At 45.7% G+C, this 20,897-nt stretch overlaps 1 protein-coding gene across 1 annotated transcript in view; it reads right to left on the bottom strand.

The window, feature by feature from the left end:
* LOC149443854 (paired box protein Pax-6-like) overlaps positions 1-12,131 on the bottom strand; it is a 63,992-nt gene extending 51,861 nt beyond the window's left edge. The window contains exon 1 of the mRNA XM_089655179.1: positions 11,948-12,131. Coding sequence (XP_089511305.1) covers positions 11,948-12,062 — 115 coding nt within the window. The 5' untranslated portion in view covers positions 12,063-12,131. The remainder of the gene's footprint in view (positions 1-11,947) is intronic.
* Positions 12,132-20,897: the final 8,766 nt, after the last annotated feature.

Here is a 20,897-nt window from a genome sequence, read left to right as displayed (position 1 = left end):
GTATTACCCTCAGAGGTTAACTGTTCTAAGGGTTAGGTGGTGTGAAGAGAGGATACGTGTATGCCAGGACCAGGGGCGGACTGACAACTGATGGGGCCCCCGGGCAATAGGGGATCATGGGGCCCCTGTGCCCTTGCCCAAACTCAAAAAAGCCTATGAAAAAGGTACCAGGGGCATCTCATAGGGCCCCCTACTGACCCCGGGCCCTCGGGCAGTGCCCGAGTTTCCAAATGGTCAGTCCGCCCCTGGCCAGGACACAATTTTAAAAAAGGACATAATAGAAATACAATATTTATCTGGAAAAGAAAAGCCTTTGATCTGCCAGAAATCCAGGGTGCTCCCATTTGGAATGACAACACAATGGGATTGGAAATGAATCTTCCTGGTGCATGTGATGAGATAAATGGGAGCGGACATCGCTCAGGACCAGCCCCAGGAGTCCAGAGTGTATGTGTAGAGTGGCTTCAGCACCGTGCTGGCCACGACCTCTGACGCATTTTGCCCCGCTCATCGGAACTTGGTCACAAGCCATTGTCCAAAGTCTTTACCTTCTTGTTTTGCGTCAGTTTAAGTCGTATTGAACCTAAGATTGCCATCAACACAACCAGAGAACTAGCATTTCAGAACGATTTCAGCAATGGCAGCCTCAGTATTTTGCTCTTGACATGTTTCCTTTACCCACTTGAGCTCTGGAAGGTTTTATACCGCACCAATTTCTAAAGTAGGACATGTTCTACTTTTGGTGCGATTTGCATAGACATCTGTGTCACGTCTTCGAAATCGTACCTGAAATCAGCATCTCACCCGAATTTGAAATCGTGCGACTTCACTGCAAGTTGCACGATTTCAAAGTCGGGCTTGATGTGACCGGGGGGTTAGTGTCCGGTCATACTGGTGCGATTTGGGAATTGAAATCGCGCCTAATAAATATGAATGTAAGTGTCGTAACATTTGCTGCAGTGCGATTTCTAAAGTAGCTCTTGCATTATTCTTTCGGCAGTTTTGTTGCGATAGAATATAATGGAAATCGCACTGAAAATGTCAAGAAATTGTTGAAAATCTTCACAAATAGCAAAAAAGTCTTCAGAAAGTTGCACACAAATCGCGCAATTTTAAATTGCAGCGGTGTGACCGATGACTAAGGATATGGCAGCTATAACTGCTAAATTGCTTTTAGTGATACAGGGTTCAGGGCTGTCCAGGGGCGGACTGACAACTCATGGGGCCCCCGGGCAATAGGGGATCATGGGGCCCCTGTGTCCTTTCCCACATTAAAAGCACACCCAAAACAGCCTATAAAAAGGTACCAGGGGAATTTCATGGGGCCCCCTACTGACCCCGGGCCCTCGTGCAGTGCCCGAGTGCTCGAATAGTCATTCCGCCCCTGGGGCTGTCATCCTTCTTTTTTTTTTTTTTTTTTACCTAGTTGCTGACCAGGAACAAGCACATAGGTGGAGTTATTTTATTGGTACCAAAGATGGAGGAAAGGCACACAAAGACCACAGAAAATGGCAGTTATTATTTGGGTCATTGGAAATAACAATTAACACTTGGAGAAGAGTAGCAAGGTGCTAGCTTCACGATCCCAAAGTAATGCAATGCAGCCAGCAACAATATCCCTGTTCTGTCCCTCCTCATCAGGAACCTTACCCTAGGTACCCAAGACCACGGGTGTCAAAATGGCGGCTATCCAGCTGTTGCCAAACTACAAGTCCCATGAGGCATTGCAAGATTGATGGTTACAAGCATGACTCCCAAAGGCAGAGGCATGATGGGACTTGTAGTTTCGCAACAGCTGGAGGGCCGCCAATTTGACACTCCTGCCCTGGACAATCACACTGTCCCCGATCCAGCGTGGATCCAGTCCCTACTCTATCCAGTTCACAAATACACACCAACTGCAGTGGGACAATGCTGTTTATGAGCATTGCCCTCACTAAAGATGTCCGTTGAAGTCATCCAGTGTTGCAGCATCTAGTCGGAACACTGCTCCCTTGGTGTCCATTCCCGCTGTACAGCAGCCAGGAACACAACACCACCTACAGAGGGAATGGTGAATTGCACCTGCCTACAAGCATGCAGGGAATTTCATGCTTTTCAAACATCATTGCCAGGGGCGGACTGACAACTCATGGGGCCCCCGGGCAATAGGGGATCATGGGGCCCCTGTGTCCTTGCCCAAACTCAAAAAAGCCTATGAAAAAGGTACCAGGGACATCTCATGGGGCCCCCTACTGACCCCAGGCCCTCGGGCAGTGCCCGAGTTTCCAAATGGTCAGTCCGCTCCTGATCATTGCCTTTATCCTTGTTCTAGGCCAGTGATGGCGAACCCGTGGCACGCGTGCCACAGCCGGCACGCCGAGCCTTATCTGTGGGCACGCCAGGAGAATCCAGCGGCGCGCTGTCTTCCCGGCTGTAGTGTGCGTGACAGCCGGGTCCCAAGTGCGCAAGCAGTGCTCTTTGTGAATGGTAAGGCGGTACCTGGGACACATGACAGATCCCAGAAGCCGCCAGACCAATCACAAAGCGCAGCGCTTCTCGCGCATGCGCACTGGGCATCCGGCTGTCCGCCCACACTACAGAAGCCGGGAAGACAACGCGCGGCTGGATAAAGGAACAGGTAAGATAAAAAAAAAAACTCTGCGGAAGTAAGAGCGGGTACCTGTCAAATTCAGGTACCCGCTCCCCCTCCCTCCCCAAAGGTCAGCAGTCATCCCTGTGCTGTCCGCAGTCTCTGGTCATCCCTGTACTGTCCGCAGTCTCTGGTCATCCCTGTGCTGTCCGCAGTCTCTGGTCATCCCTGTGCTGTCCGCAGTCTCTGGTCATCCCTGTGCTGTCCGCAGTCTCTGGTCATCTCCTGTGCTGTCCGCAGTCTCTGGTCATCTCCTGTACTGTCCGCAGTCTCTGGTCATCTCCTGTACTGTCCGCAGTCTCTGGTCATCTCCTGTACTGTGTCCGCAGTCTCTGGTCATCCCTGTACTATGTCCGCAGTCTCTGGTCATCCCTGTACTGTGTCCGCAGTCTCTGGTCATCCCTGTACTGTGTCCGCAGTCTCTGGTAATCCCTGTACTGTCCGCAGTCTCTGGTCATCCCTGTACTGTGTCCGCAGTCTCTGGTCATCCCTGTACTGTCCGCAGTCTCTGGTCATCTCCTGTACTTTCCACAGTCTCTGGTCATCCCTGTACTGTCCGCAGTCTCTGGTCATCTCCTGTACTGTCCGCAGTCTCTGGTCATCTCCTGTACTGTTCGCAGTCTCTGGTCATCTCCTGTACTGTGTCCGCAGTCTCTGGTCATCTCCTGTACTGTGTCCGCAGTCTCTGGTCATCTCCTGTACTGTCCGCAGTCTCTGGTCATCTCCTGTACTGTCCGCAGTCTCTGGTCATCTCCTGTACTTTCCGCAGTCTCTGGTCATCCCTGTACTGTCCGCAGTCACTGGTCATCCCTGTACGGTGTCCGCAGTCTCTGGTCATCTCCTGTACTATGTCCGCAGTCTCTGGTCATCCCTGTACTGTCCGCAGTCTCTGGTCATCTCCTGTACTTTCCGCAGTCTCTGGTCATCCCTGTACTATGTCCGCAGTCTCTGGTCATCCCTGTACTATGTCCGCAGTCTCTGGTCATCCCTGTACTGTGTCCGCAGTCTCTGGTCATCCCTGTACTGTGTCCGCAGTCTCTGGTCATCCCTGTACTGTGTCCGCAGTCTCTGGTCATCCCTGTACTGTGTCCGCAGTCTCTGGTCATCCCTGTACTGTTAATTAGTTTGCACTACTGTACGAGTTGTTTTTTCTAAACCAAAAGCTCGATATTCAGGTTTCATTGCAGTGTTGGCACTTTGAAAGAAATAAGTTGGTTTTGGGTTGCAGTTTGGGCACTCGGGCTCAAAAAGGTTCGCCATCACTGTTCTAGGCTATGCACTAGATTCTGATGCCAGGATGGAAATAACAAATTGGAGACCACATTTTCATCTTCATGGGTTCCCTATATCCCTAGATTTAACCTAAGCGTTTTCTGCAGCATTTTGCGCGTTTGCACCCCCACCTAAGTCTAGGTTCACACCTAAGCGTTTTCCGTTGCGATATGCAGAACCGCACAGCAGTCCATTTAACATGATTTCCTATGGGACAGGTTCACATCTCCATGTTTTCACCCTGTGCATTTTTTTGGAAAGGGTCAGGGAGTTTTCTGAATGCAAAAAGTTGCGTTTTTGGTTTTATAGACTTCAATGGAAATGCTGCAGAAAAGCAAGTAGTGTGTTTTTGCTGTGTTTTTGCCACGTTTTTGATGTGTTTTGCATTTTAAATCTGCCTAGCAACAAGAAAAAAAAATGGTAGAAAAACGCAAAATGCATCAAAAACGTAATGCAGAAACAGGTCAAATGCAACCTGCATACGTGTGAACCTAGCCTAATGTGTATCAACCTTTTTTATGCCAGAGGAACCCTTGAAAAAATTTTCATGGTTCAAGGAACCTTGCTAAAACAAATTAATTGGAGGTTAGTGGGAAAATGCCCCTTACATTGTTGGCTGCAAAGAGAATGCCCTCCTTATAGTGGTGGTCAGAATGCCACCCTTAAAGAAGGCTAAAAAAATCATTGGTGTCATACACCTAGCTCTGCCAAATGGCTTTGGCTCTAGAACTATCCAGGCATCATCATTTTAAAGTGTTGCTAAACCCCGGACCCTGCATTCACTATATCCGGTCTCCCAGGACCCTGCATACACTATATCCGGTCTCCCCGGACCCTGCATTCACTATATCCGGTCTCCCAGGACCCTGCATTCACTATATCCGGTCTCCCCGGACCCTGCATTCACTATATCTGGTCTCCCCGGACCCTGCATTCACTATATCCGGTCTCCCCGGACCCTGCATTCACTATATCTGGTTTTCTTGGACCCTGCATTCACTATATCTGGTCTCCCTGGACCCTGCATTCACTATATCTGGTCTCCCTGGACCCTGCATTCACTATATCTGGTCTCCCCGGACCCTGCATTCACTATATCTGGTCTCCCCGGACCCTGCATTCACTATATCCGGTCTATCCGGACCCTGAATTCCCTATATCCGGTCTATCCGGACCCTGCATTCACTATATCCAGTCTATCCGGACCCCGCATTCACTATATCTGGTCTCCCGGACCCTGCAATCACTATATCTGGTCTCCCCGGACCCTGCATTCACTATATCCGGTCTCCCCGGACCCTGCATTCACTATATCCGGTCTCCCCGGACCCTGCATTCACTATATCCGGTCTCCCCGGACCCTGCATTCACTATATCTGGTCTCCCCGGACCCTGCATTCACTATATCTGGTCTCCCCGGACCCTGCATTCACTATATCTGGTCTCCCCGTACCCTGCATTTACTATATCTGGTCACCCCAGACCCTGCATTCACTATATCTGGTCTCCCCGGACCCTGCATTCACTATATCTAGTCTCCCACAGTACACACAACATGGAAATGCGATTATTTTAGTAAATACCAACTGCTAAATGCCTTTTCGCATCAGCAGTTAGAGCAGTCTTGTGACTTCAGCAAAGCACTGGTTAAAGCTTGTAGGAGGAGTTTTCTTTCTGCTCTAGGAGGATGCAGAACCAATGACCTCTGTCTGGACAGTGCTGATTGGCTTTGTGCTGATCACATGCACTCTCCCAAGAAAAAAAAAACCTTTATAGCAATACACGCTAAACTGAGCTACGGGTTCAGTCTGTCTGATCAGCGTGGACATTTGAACAAGGGGGGGATCAGAGAAGACAGGATCAAACAGCCTTTTTACACCATGCAGAGGATTAACCCATTGGGGTCCACAGTGGGTATAACAAGCATGCTTTACTGCATCTACAGACTGATTGTACTGTTGTGGGTTCAGCAACACTTTAAGCCAGCCATAGCTGGATCAAATCTTGGTCGGTTCAGAAGGAACCGGCCGAGATTCAAGCCATCTGTGGGCAGGATGAGTGTACCCAAGTTGAGTCAGTCGGTCAGCTTGGCCAAAACCAGGAAGTCGGATTTTTAGCATGCACTTATTGCCAGCGGCTATCGCCGCGAGCAGTAATCACTGTGTTCTCCCAGCAGTGGTGACTGCACTCCAATGGGAGAATACAATCGGTCCGCGGGAGGGACTGAACGCCGCGTGCCAACTTCATTTTTTACTTTTTGAAATGAAAGGCAAAGCGAAAGCAAGTATGGCTCATAGATCAGCATCCGGTTCCCAGCTGAGTGCTCCAGGGGGGGGGGCACATAGTGAGTGTGAAGAACATTTGTAAAGTGCCCCCTTTTGAAGCCCACCTACTGTACATGAGGCCTGAAGTACTAGAGGTATCCTTAGTGACAGAAACCAACATTTACAGTACTGTCTTCCATATCAAAATAGAATATTAAAAAAAAAAAAAAAAAATTCAGAATAAAAAAAAAGTTGTGAATATTTTTCTGAAATGTGTTAGGTGATACCACAAGTTTCGTCTGACCTGTTTCTGCCGATCGTGTAAACAAATGTGCAAGTGTTCTGCCTAGCTAGCTGAAACTCTATAACTGAAGGTGAAAAAAAAAAAAAAAAAAACGAAAGAAAAAAAAAAGTTTTAATGCACAGATACAATGTTCTTAGATAGAAGGAAGGGTTCAGGCGATGTGCAAAAGCACAAGATGTGCAGGTCTGCAGACAGCTGAGCACACAGGCTGCTTCCTGCTCCAACCACAGATCAGCCTAGCGGTGGTGTGAACCGAGACACAGATCTCAATAACAGAGCGTTGCCACAGACTGACTCAGCACAGATAGAAAGACACCGTGTGATTGGTCACAAGAGTCAGAGTTATCCTTTGGTAAAATTCATACAGTGGTCTTTATTCACTATATCTGCTCTCCCTGGACCCTGCATTCACTATATCTGGTCTCCCCGGACCCTGCATTCACTATATCTGGTCTCCCCGGACCCCGCATTCACTATATCTGGTCTCCCCGGACCCTGCATTCACTATATCTGGTCTCCCCGGACCCTGCATTCACTATATCTGGTCTCCCCGGACCCCGCATTCACTATATCTGGTCTCCCCGGACTCTGCATTCACTATATCTGGTCTCCCCGGACCCCGCATTCACTATATCTGGTCTCCCCGGACTCTGCATTCACTATATCTGGTCTCCCCGGACCCCGCATTCACTATATCTGGTCTCCCCGGACTCTGCATTCACTATATCTGGTCTCCCCGGACCCCGCATTCACTATATCCTGTCTCCCCGGACCCCGCATTCACTATATCTGGTCTCCCCGGACCCCGCATTCACTATATCTGGTCTCCCCGGACCCCGCATTCACTATATCTGGTCTCCCCGGACTCTGCATTCACTATATCTGGTTTCCCCGGACCCCGCATTCACTATATCTGGTCTCCCCGGACCCCGCATTCACTATATCTGGTCTCCCCGGACCCTGCATTCACTATATCCTGTCTCCCCGGACCCCGCATTCACTATATCTGGTCTCCCCGGACCCCGCATTCACTATATCTGGTCTCCCCGGACCCCGCATTCACTATATCTGGTCTCCCCGGACTCTGCATTCACTATATCTGGTTTCCCCAGACCCTGCATTCACTATATCTGGTCTCCCCGGACCCTGCATTCACGATATCCGGTCTCCCCGGACCCTGCATTCACGATATCTGGTCTCCCCGGACCCTGCATTCCCTATATCCGCTCTCCCTGGACCCCGCATTCACTATATCCGGTCTTCCAGGACCCTGCATTCACTATATCCGCTCTCCCCGGACCCTGCATTCACTATATCTGGTCTCCCACAGTACACATAGCAAGGAAAGGCATTTATCTTAGTAAATCTAGCAGCACAGTGGCTAAATGCTTAGCACTTCCTCCTGGCAATACTCAGGTTGTTGGTTTGAATCCCAACCACAGCACCACCTGCCTGGAGTTTGCATGTTCTCCCTGTGCCTGTGTGGGTTTTCTTCCAGGTACTTCGGTTTCCTCCCAAAGACATGCTGGTAGGTTAATTGGCTCCTGTCTAAATTGGCCCTAGTATGTGTATGTATGAATGTGAGTTAGGGACCTTAGATTGTACGCTCCTTGAGGGTTAGGGACTGATGTGAATGTACAATATATATGTAAAGCGCTGTGTAAATTGACGGCGCTATATAAGTACCTATAATAATAAATATAAACTGCTAAATCCCTTTTCTCATTAGCAGTCTTGTGACTTCTATCAGTGTCCAGCCGAGCACTCGTTAAAGTTTGTAGGAGGAGTTTTCATTTTGCTCTAGGAGGATGCAGGATCCCTTTTCTCATTAGCAGTCTTGTGACTTCTATCAGTGTCCAGCCGAGCACTCGTTAAAGTTTGTAGGAGGAGTTTTCATTTTGCTCTAGGAGGATGCAGGATCCCTGACCTCTGTCTGGATAGTACTGATTGGCCCTGTGCTGATCACATGCACTCTCCCAAGAAAAAAAAAAAACCTCTCTAACAATACACACCAAACTGAGCATGTTCAGAGTGACTCCACACAATATGTCTTATCAGGAGATAAGAGGGGGGCACTGGAAGACGGGGAGGATCAGAAAAGACAGGATCAAACAGCTTTTGTTCCACACGGAGTATAACAAGCATGCTTTATTGCATATACAGACTGATTTTACTGTTGTGGGTTTAGTAACACTTTAAACTCAAAAGTGCTTTTTTACCCACTGCTATTCCTTTATACTGGCTTTTGAAGTTTACAAATGCAACAATGTAGAAATGGGATGAAAGGTTTAGCACTGGCACACACTTTTTGTAAGAAAAAAAGTGCATTTTATATACAACTATATAGATTGGGACAAATGAGGAGGAATGAGGGACAGAGGGACTTTGTTCTAAATGAGGGACAGTCCCTTGAAATCAGGGACAGTAGAGAGGTATGTGGACAGTGCTCAATTGTTCTTGTTGCAAGTGCATTAATATGGCTTCCATCACCTCAGTTCATTAACTGCTTCCGCACCACCCTATAGCAGAAATACTGCCACAAGGCGGCACGGGTGCACAAAATCACGCATATATACGTGATTTTGCAGTTCCAAGCAGGGGACTTGCACCCTACCTGAGCCATCATTCGCGGCCTCAGCTGTCAATCACCGGGTCCCGGCCGGTGATTCCTCGCCAGCACCTGGTGATCGCCGAGTATTACCAACGGGAGAGAGACCTGTGTATAAACAACACAATTCTCTCCCCTGGCAGCTCCTGCACACTGCTTTGTATGGCTGTGCATAGCACAGCCATACAAAGCAGTGTGCTTACAGTGAAGCACACATGGTAAAACAGCACACAGTTAACCCTTTGATCGCCCCACATGTTAACTCCTTCCTGCCCAGTGCCATTAGTACAGTGTCAGTGCTTTTTATTAGCATTGATCACTGTATTGGTGTCACTGGGGATGTCAGTGACACCAAGTTAGTTCCCCCCAGCACACAGTTAACCCTTTGATCGCCCTGCATGTTAACCGCTTCCTGCCCAGTGCCATTAGTACAGTGTCAGTGCTTTTTATTAGCATTGATCACTGTATTGGTGTCACTGGGGATGTCAGTGACACCAAGTCAGTTCCCCCCAGCACACAGTTAACCCTTTGATTGCCCCACATGTCAACCCCTTCCTGCCCAGTGCCATTAGTACAGTGTCAGTGCTATTTATTAGCATTGATCACTGTATTGGTGTCACTGGGGATGTCAGTGACACCAAGTTAGTTCCCCCCAGCACACAGTTAACCCTTTGATCGCCCTGCATGTTAACCGCTTCCTGCCCAGTGCCATTAGTACAGTGTCAGTGCTTTTTATTAGCATTGATCACTGTATTGGTGTCACTGGGGATGTCAGTGACACCAAGTCAGTTCCCCCCAGCACACAGTTAACCCTTTGATTGACCCACATGTTAACCCCCTCCTGCCCAGTGCCATTAGTACAGTGTCAGTGCTTTTTATTAGCATTGATCACAGTGATTGGTGTCACTGGGGATGTCAGTGACACCAAGTCAGTTCCCCCCAGCACACAGTTAACCCTTTGATTGACCCACATGTTAACCCCCTCCTGCCCAGTGCCATTAGTACAGTGTCAGTGCTTTTTATTAGCATTGATTACTGTATTGGTGTCACTGGGGATGTCAGTGACACCAAGTCAGTTCCCCCCAGCACACAGTTAACCCTTTGATTGACCCACATGTTAACCCCTTCCTGCCCAGTGCCATTAGTACAGTGTCAGTGCTATTTATTAGCATTGATTACTGTATTGGTGTCACTGGGGATGTCAGTGACACCAAGTCAGTTCCCCCCCCCCAGTGTCAGAATGACCGTCGCAGTCCCGCTATAAGTCACTGATTGCCGCCATTACTAGAAGAAAAAAAAATCCCAGTATATTTACAGCCGTTTGTAAACGCTATAACTTTCATGTAAACCAAGTAATTTAAAAGTATTGGGATTTGTTTTTTAGCAAAGACATGGAGCAGAATACATTTTGGCCTAAATTTATGACAAAATTTGATTTTTTAAATTTGCTTACTAGATATATTTAATAGCAAAAAGCCAAAAATATTTTTTTTTCTCAAAATTGTCAGACTCTTTTTTTTCTTTTTCATAGCGCAAAAAATAAAAAACACACAGGCAATCAAATACCACCGAAAGAAAGCTGTGGGGAAAAAAAGGACGTAAATTTAATTTGGGTGCAGCGCATGACCGCACAATTGTCAGTTAAAATAATAACAATAAAGTGCAGCGCTAAAATAATTAATAAATAGCAAATAAATAAATAAATGATGTGACAGTTCGTGGTAAAGTGCTTGATACAGGAGTTGGTGACTTCAAACTTCAGTGGCGTGCCAAAAGGTATAATAAAAATACGCACTCACCAGATGCGGATTTTAAATACGCATGTAAAGTATTATAGCCAGAGGTCCCCCTCTCAGGATGGGATGGATGGGGGTGTGCCGTTTACGGACTATCCTCCCTCTGGGTGGTATACAGCTTTAAAGATGTCCTCCTTGGTGTGTGCGGAAAGGATCCAGCCAGAGGCCTCCTTAATGGATGGATGGATGGATGCATGCCAACCAATAATAGAACAGCTCCCTCATCTGGAATAGTGCCGCATGTAACTCTGCCACTGTGTCATCCTTGATGGGCTCTACAAGTGGAGGGAGCTGTTCCATTATTGGTTGGCAAGCATCCATCCATTAAGGAGGCCTCTGGCTGGATCCTATCTGCACACACCAAGGAAGACATCTTTAAAGCTGTATACCACCCAGAGGGAGGATAGTCCATAAGCGGCACACCCCATCCATCCCATCCTGAGAGGGGGACCTCTGGCTATAATACTTTACATGCGTATTTAAAATACGCATCTGGTGAGTGCGTACTTTTATTATACCTTTTGGCACGCCGCTGAAGTTTGAAGTCACCAACTCCTGTATCAAGCACTTTACCACAAACTGTCACATCATTTATTTATTTGCTATTTATTATTAATTATTTTAACGCTGCACTTTATTATTATTGGTCTTTATTAGGTTTTACTTGGTTACCTTTATGTGCTATAGCTGCTAGTCTCAAAGCGCTCACTGATTCTATTGTACTGCTATAAGTCACTGATTGCCGCCATTACTAGAAGAAAAAAAAATTCCAGTATATATACCACCATTTGTAAACGCTATAACTTGGAGCAGAATACATTTTGGCCTAAATTTATGACGAAATTTGATTTTTTAAATTTGTTTACTGGATATGTTTAATAGCAAAGAGCCAAAAATATTGTTTTTTTTCCTCAAAATTGTCAGGCTTTTTTTTTTTCTTTTTCATAGTGCACTTAAAATAACTCATCGCCATATTGCAATAAATGGCCTGGACAGGAAGGGGGGTAAATGCTCTGGAGGGCAAGTGGTTAAAATATCTTAGCAAGCATCCATCTGTTTCCATAGAAGTACCTGTACTGGGCTGTCCGGTCACTAGACTGTCCTGGTACCAATCCTGTCGGCTGCCCCAAGCTGCGTTCTGTATGTTCAGCATCCTGATCTTCTGGTCAGTGCCATCAGCCCCCATGGAACAGCTACCCAGTCTTGTAAGAGGTCGGCCGTGTGCAGTAGGTCAGGAGGACATCTTACCAGAGAAATTAAAGATTATCCTGGGAGAGAAAAAAATGGAAGATTGCGTTTAGTCTTTGCAAATGCATCAAGTTATATTGTAAAGCGCTGAGCAAACTGTTGGCGCTATATAAATCCTAGGAGGAGCCTACGCACACCGTGACGTCACGCCGTCGGAGCATCGTGGAGCTCCGGCGGCTATTACATCTGACAGGACGGTTAGTCCTGTCTGTGCTTGTTTGTTTTATTGGATGCATCCCCTCTGCTACTGTCATTTTTACTACAATAAATTGTTTATGCAATACTTCACTATGGGCATCTTTGCTTGACCCCCCCGCGGGGAGCAACCTTTTTCCCAGATACGTTTTTTGCCCAGTGGAGGAGCCGTGTTTCTTCTGGTGGATCAACGTTCGTTCTGTTCCCGGTTATCAATGGGTTTTCTTCCTGCCCAGCTCTGCACCACCCGGGGATCTTCTCTGACCAAGGGAACACCATTTCCACTCTGATGATTACCCCATGAGCCTTATGATCTCTACATTGCACTTGTAATGTGCACATCTGGTTAGTGTGCACTTTTACTCCAAGTAAGCTTTGCTGGGACTATTTTTTACTCACATTTAACTATTGTGTTATTTATATATGTATGACAACTTTATATAGTTTTAGCGCTGCACTTTTATATATAACTTCTTGTGAGGATTTTTGTTGGTTATCCTGTGTGCCTAGCTGCTTGAATTTTTAAAAAGCGCTCACTTATTTCTTTATTTTATTGCTATATAAATCCTGTATAATAATAATTTCCAAGAATCATGTTCTCTGTAGACTGGGGTTTGTGATCGTCTCAGTGCTAGTTCTCATAATTTGGCTAACAACCAAAACCTGTAGTATACCAGTAATCAGATTTTACAAAGTGTCAGATCACATGTGTACTCCAAGAAGTCTAACTAAAGGGTAAGTCCACCCAAAATGATATGCACGCTTGTGGTTTTTTTTTAACCCCTTCACGCCTAAGGGTAAAACAAATCTAAATGCCTAAGCACAATTCTGCAACTTTGACACGTGTTAGTAAAACCGTACATATCATCACAACTACTTTGTACATCCAAGTGGATTATACCTTGATTTTTTTCAGGACAAATTGGGCTTCCATTTGGTGGTAAATGGTAATGGATAGCTCCTGATTTTTTTTTATTATCAAAGGAAAACTGGCCCAAAATGGTAAAAAAAAATATTTTGTTATTTAGCTGTGTGTTTCTTGTTACGACCAAAACCTACCACCAAAGAACAACCTAAAATAAATTCTACAGCTCTTGGCGATCGCAGCGATACCATATATGTGTATGTTAGTTGTTGTTTGTACCAGTAGTACAGCCCAGAAACAATAGCGCGCATTTTGTTTTTGTCTTTTTTTTGTCTTTTTATTTTTTTTATACCAATTTTTTTTAAAATCATGACCTTGACCTTTGACCCTGACCTTGACCCAAACACTAACCCTGGCACTGAACTAGATCAAACCTTGATCTAGGTATTTTTCTTTATTTTTTATTTTATTTTTTAATATTTATTTATCTTTTTTTTTTTTACAATTTTTGTTTTCTCTCTATGCCAGGAGTTAGAGAGATACAATGTATAAGTCTCCTTCATTCATAGAGAGAGAAAAAAGCAAGGGGGCCGGGCTGTACAGTGACTGATCACTGTGATAGCCAATCACAGGCTATTACAGCGATCATGTGACCCGGAATCGGCAGTCCCAGGTCCCGATCGTTAGAACGGGACCCGGGGCTCTCAGTGACACTGCGGTCTCTGTGGTGGGAGCGCGCCGAGCAGCGCGCTCCCAGCACAAAGACAGGTACGCAAATATGCGGCCCCACGGAAAAAAGCCCAGTTCTGTGAGGCCACATATTTGTGTTACGTCGGCATCAAGGGGTTAAGCTACAAAACCACTGGAAAAAACACTAGTAATAGCATATTTTTTTTTGTAGCGTTTCAGTAGTGTTTTAGGAGCGTTAACGTTTTATTAGCATTTTTACAGTATAGTTTTCACTTTGATGGGGTGTTGAGCACTGGATTATTCACTGGTGAAGGAAATTTTAAGATTCCATAACTTCATTGATTGAAGATCATATATGTTCTATATGGACTTTATTTAATGGACTTTAATGAGGACCAGGGGCGGACTGACCACTTGGAAACTTGGGCACTGCCCGAGGGCCCGGGGTCAGTAGGGGGCCCCATGAGATGCCCCTGGTACCTTTTTCATAGGCTTTTTTGAGTTTGGGCAAGGACACAGGGGCCCCATGATCCCCTATTGCCCGGGGGCCCCATGAGTTGTCAGTCCACCCCTGATGAGGATCCATTATTTAGTTTTGTTTTTTCCACACATTATATTTCATTTGGTGGTGGATTACTATTATTATTATTATTCCTCCTATTCCTTCTGTACTGCAATCTATTGTAATTGTACGGGCTCCCTTATATTGTAAGGCGCTGCGCAAACTGTTGGCGCTATATAAATGCTGTATAATAATAATAATTATAATTATTATTATTAATTATATATTTTCAGTTTTATTTTTTTCAGTTGTATTTATTTTTTCAGTTGTATTTTGTGAGCGCTATTTTTGTGGTTATATTTATTTATTTTCACAAATTTGATATATTTTGGGTTATTGGTACATAATAGCAGCTCCTATTCAAATAAATATTTCCCGGGACTACATTCTCAAGGCGCGATGATGTAGACTTTGGAATATATTGATCTGCTATTAATATAATTCACCAGGGTTTATATTGTTTATTGTAATTTTTACAGTACATGTAGGTAAAAAAAAAAAAAAAGAAAAAGCTAGAAAAAAGTTTTTAGTGGTTTTTTAGTAGCGTTTTAGGCGCATTAGCGGTTTTACAGTACATGTAGAAAAAAAATAAGAAGCTAGAAAAAGCTGTTAGAAGTTTTTTAGTAGTGTTTTAAGGAGCTTTTAGGAGCGTTAGCGGTTTTACAGTACATGTAGAAATAAAGAAGAAGCCAGAAAAAAGCTGTTTAGTAGCATTTTAATAGTGTTTTAGGAGCGTTAAGGAGCATTAGCGTTTCATTTGCGTTTTTACAGTGCAGGTAGAAAAAAAAAATAAAAAAAGCTGTTAGTGGTTTTTTAGTAGTGTTTTAAGGAGCTTTTAGGAGTGTTAGTGGTTTTACAGTACATGTAGAAAAAAAAGAAAGCCAGAAAAAAGCCATTTTTTGTAAACGCTATAACTTTCCGATTTAATTTACATGTATTGAGATTTTTTTTTACAAAGACATGGAGCAGAATACATTTTGGCCTAAATTTATGACGAAATTTTATTTTTTTAAATTTTTTTACTGGACACTTTCACCCCCTTCCTGTCCAGGCCAATTTTCAGCTTTCAGCGCTATCACACTTTGACAATTGCGCGGTCATGCAACACTATACCCATATTAATTTTTTAGCATTTTTTGAGACCAATAAAACTTTATTTTGGTGATATTTATTCACCACTGGGATTTTTATTTTTTTTGCTATGTAAATGAAAAAGTCCAAAAGTTTTGAAAAAAAAGTGTTTTTCTTATACAATTTTGCAAATAAATAATCTTTCTCCATAAATCTTGGCCAAAATTTATTCCGTTATCTTTTTAGTAAAAAAAAACAACCCAAAAGTTTATAACCAAAAATTATAATTTTTTACATTTTTATTTTTTTATATTATTGGTTTTTTTTTGTTTGTTTTTTTACATACTGTCACCCTAGCAGTACATTGTCACCATGGTGACACTGTACTACTTGTGGGGAGTGATGATTTTTTTTTTTTTTTTTTTTACAATGATTGCTTTTACACCCATAAAGGATGTAAAAGCAATCATTTCTCCTTCTCTCTGGCTGCATTCTTGCAGCCATTGAGAACTACTGTGTGAGCTGTGCTTGTCACATGGCACAAGGCTGTTGTAAATAGCCTTGTACCATGTGACCTCTGTGATCATTCACAGATTTCACACGTAGTCAGCAATGATGTCAGGAAGTGACATCTTGCTTACTACTCTGCATGTGATCACTGATTGGCCAATCAGTGATCACATGATCGGGACCTCGCACAGAGGTCCCGTCCGACGATCGGTGTTCCACTGTGTCCGGAGGATACAGCAGGCACCAGATCGCGGTGATGCGAGCTCCAAGGGAGCGCGCACAAGCAGGGGGTGGGCAGGCCATTTAAAAACAGCCACCCGACCCTGCACTGCCACCATTGGCCGGACATACAACGGCCGGACAGGAAGTGGTTAATAGCAAAAGCCAAAAATATAGTTTTTTTTTCTCTAAATTGTCGGGCTTTTTTTTTCTTTTTCATAGCGCAAAAAATAAAAAATGCACAGGCGATCAAATACCACCGAAAGAAAGCTGTGGGGGGAAAAGGACGTAAATTTAATTTGGGTGCAGCGTTGCATGACCGCGCAATTGTCAGTTCAAGTAACGTAGCGCTGTAACGCAAAAAACAGCCTGGTCAGGAAGGGGGGAAATCCTCTGGAGGGCAAATGGTTAAAGAAAACACCAGTGTGCATGGAGCCTCAAAGTGATTGTAAACCCTTACCTTGTAGAAATGAAAGGCAAAATATTTGTGTACAGATACTCCAAAGACATGCTGGTAGGTGAATTGGCTCCTGTATAGATTGGCCCTAATATGTGTATGTATGAATGTGAGTTAGGGACCTTAGATTGTACGCCCCTTGAGGGTTAGGGACTGATGTGAATGTACAATATATATGTAAAAGCGCTGCGTAATGGCGCTATATAAATACCTTAAATAAATAAATAAATTATAAATACCCCCCTTTTTTATAAGTGCTCACACACCCTCTGTTTTCAGCTCAGAGGAGGATAAACAGCAGCACACTGATCTTCCCAGAGAATGGCTGTGTAGGGGGGCATGTCAAGACAATTCTGATCATTGGAGAACAGGCTGAGTTCCCAGTACAACTAGATAACTGACCTGCTTAGTGTGGAGGGACTGACAGGAACACCAGGGATTTCACACAAAGGAAGCAATACAAAGAGAACAGGAGACTTTTTCATACAAGTACATGGTACAGCAGGCACAGATCAGGAATATGAAATGTTGCGTTTACATATTCTTTGTATTACTTATCAGAAGGAAACTTGAGCCTGGGACAATGCACACAACTGCTGTAATGAGATCAGCTTTGCATCAGAACCCCCCACCCCACATCAGAAGTCCTCCCAATACATCAAAGGTCCTGCCATTATATCAGAACTCTCCTTCGTGTCAGAATCCCTTTTTCACATCAGAGCCCCCCTTTCATGTCAGAGGCCCCCCATCACTTCAAAGGTCCATCCATTACATCGAAGACCCCCTTTCATGTCAGAGGCCCCCCCATCACTTCAAAGGTCCATCCATTACATTGGAGATGCCCCTTTCATGTCAGAGGCCCCCCATCACTTCAAAGGTTCATCCATTACATTGGAGACCCCCTTTCATGTCAGAGGGCCCCCCCATCACTTCAAAGGTTTATCTATTACATTGGAGACCCCCTTTCATGTCAGAGGCCCCCCCATCACTTCAAAGGTCCATCCATTACATCAGAGCCCCCCTTCCATGTCAGAGGCCCCCCATCACTTCAAAGGTCCATCCATTACATCAGAGCCCCCCTTCCATGTCAGAGGCCCCCCCATCACTTCAAAGGTCCATCCATTACATCAGAGCCCCCCTTCCATGTCAGAGGCCCCCCATCACTTCAAAGGTCCATCCATTACATCAGAGCCACCCTTTCATGTCAGAGGCCCCCCATCACTTCAAAGGTCCATCCATTACATCAGAGCCACCCTTTCATGTCAGAGGCCCCCCCCATCACTTCAAAGGTTTATCTATTACATTGGAGACCCCCTTTCATGTCAGAGGCCCCCCCATCACTTTAAAGGTCCATCCATTACATCGGAGACCCTCTTTCATGGCAGAGGCCCTCCATTACTTCAAAGGTCCATCCATTACATTGCAGACCCCCTTTCATGTCAGAGGCCCCCCTCATCACTTCAACGGTCCATCCATTACATCAGGGACCCCCTTTCATGTCAGAGGCCCCCCCATCACTTCAAAGGTCCATCCATTACATCGGAGACCCCCTTCCATGTCAGAGGCGCCTCATCACTTCAGAGGTCCATCCATTACATTGGAGACCCCCTTTCATGTCAGAGGCCCCCCCCATCACTTCAAAGGTTTATCCATTACATTGAAGACCCCCTTTCATGTCAGAGGCCTCCCCATCACTTTAAATGTCCATCCATTACATCAAAGCCCCCCTTCCATGTCAGAGGCCCCCCATCACTTCAAAGGTCCATCCATTACATTGGATACCCCCTTTTATGTCAGAGCCCCCCTGTCACTTCAAACGTCCATCCATTACATCGGAGACCCCCTTCCATGTCAGAGGCCCCTCATCACTTCAAAGGTCCATCCATTACATCAGAGCCCCCTTCATGTCAGAGGCCCCCATCACTTCAAAGGTCCAACCATTACATTGGAGACCCCCTTTCATTTCAGAGGCCCCCCATCACTTCAAAGGTCTATCCATTACATTGGAGACCCCCCTTTCATATCAGAGGCCTCTCCATTATATTAGAGTCCCTGCGCCCACCCCGGGGGGACCCAAACAACACCCTGTGTGAACAACACTGGTCTAAACAAATCCCAATTTCACTCAATGTGATACACAAGCCTCATAAAGTAAACAAAAAATCTTCCCTGACTTGGCCAAATACCCCTTAGATTGTGTCTCATGCGCTCCCCCACCCAGACACTGCAGCTCACAGTGGGAGTGTATAGACAACAGAGACAGTGCTGTCAGTCCAGAAAGCAGTGGACAGGACTAGGTGTGGTTGGGTTTTGTTTGACATGATGGCACCACATCCCCTGTAACATCTTCCCATCCCACTGTAGTGCAAGCAGGCACTGTCTATATGAGGGTGACAACACTGCTCTCAGTTCAGGAGCAGTGCAGCGCGATAGTCACAGGACGCTGCAGTAGGTAGACCTAACTGGTAGGTTCTGTGAGATTTTGCAGGAGGACCAAGAGAAAACTGCATGTGTGCACATGCACACAATGGAAGGATATAGCCCTACTTGAATTAGTGGAAGAAGCCATCCTTTTCCTTCACAATGTTCCCAGCTCTGTTCCTTTGGTGTTCCCACATTTGTTGCATTCTCCATAATACTGTAAATCAAGGAGCGTGAGACCCCTTCAATACGGCTGTTGCTTATGCAAACCTAAGAACTCAAAGGTGTTGAAATCTCCAGCATCTACCACAATCTCAAGCATGAGTCTTGAGTGTTTTCCACCATTTTCCATTTTGCATGGCGTGGGGCTGAACCTAATTCCCTTTTGGCCTTTCACCAGAGTCTGGTATGTTTGCATGTAGGCAGGTTGCCTACAATGTGCTAGTTAGGCAGTTGGCTAGCCCAGGCAGGGAAGGCGTTAATGTTCTGCTGCTCTATTACTGGGTTTTTTGGACCCAGCCTATCCACCCTGTGATATAAATAAGGGGGGAAGGCCTGGTTCCAGAAGCTTCAGCCCGCTCAGGAAGATGCCGCGTCCAGTGTGGAGCTCCCAAGGGGGACTGCTGCGCCCTGCCATTTGTCAGAAGACCCTGGAGAACCACCAAGCCTTGAACACCAGATATGGACTATCACCTTGCCAAGGTATGCCTGGGCAGCTTAGCTGAGATAGCTAGGGAACGTTCCATCGAACTGTTCATGTTGAACCAGGGGCGGACTGACCATTTAGCCACTCGGGCACTGCCCAAGGGCCCGGGGTCAGTAGGGGGCCCCATGAGATGCCCCTGGTACCTTTCATAGGCTTTTTTGGGTGTGGCTTGAGTGTGGGTGAGGACACAGGGGCCCCATGATTGCCAGGGGCCCCAAGAGTTGTCAGTCCGCCCCTGTGTTGAACTGTGTCGCAGATTATTCAGTGAAGTTGCATCAACTGTTCTATGCCTGGCCAGAGGTTATTTTAAAGGGGTGCTCTCAATATATGCCGAGTTACTGACCCAGAACAAAAAATACATATCAAAGAGTCTGACTTTTCTTGCTACATGCTTGTTCTTTACCAGAGACTCAGAATGCATTGAAACCTGATCAAAATTAGAGACTGGCAAGATCTTCAAGCAATCATCTACTTCCTGCCTACACTATACAGTAAGGGCTCATTTACACAAACATTGCCATCTGAAGAGTGATCTGGGTTGCTTTTCAAAGGGTATTTGACAGGTGGTGAGGAGGTGTCCACACCACCATGCTGCAACCACATTACACATGGTTTTGGGGTGGTTGTGGCTTGGCCCTATGCAGTCATGGCATGTGTACACCCCTATCAGCTATCTTTGTAAGTGGAGGTCCACCCAAAAGGGGAAGTTCTGCTTTAATGCTTTGCCCCCGTTCCCCATTAAGGATTGGCACCTTTGGGAAGCGGGTACCTGAATTTGACAGGTACCCACTCCCACTGCGATCGCCTATGTGATCTGAAACGGAAGTTGTCCTCTCCGTAGTCTTGTGTGACACGTGACAGGTCCCAGAAGACTACGGGGGCCATTCACAAAGCGCAGCGCTTCTCGCGCATGTTCAGTGGGAACCCGGCTGTGAAACCGCAAGCTGTCACAGCTGGGTGCCCACACTGAAGATGCCGGCACCAGGGAGAGAAGACGGCCGGTGAATCCAGCTGCGGTGAGGACACAGCTGGACCGAAGGACAGGTAAGTGTCTGTATATTTAAAATTCAGCAGCTA

Source organism: Staurois parvus, unplaced genomic scaffold (assembly GCF_062004578.1).
Source record: "Staurois parvus isolate SC_StPar_1 unplaced genomic scaffold, SC_StPar_1.0 ptg000827l, whole genome shotgun sequence".
Taxonomy (NCBI): Eukaryota; Metazoa; Chordata; class Amphibia; order Anura; family Ranidae; genus Staurois; species Staurois parvus.
The sequence above is the reverse complement of the archived record's forward strand: the minus strand, read 5'-3'. Positions and strand labels throughout refer to the sequence as shown.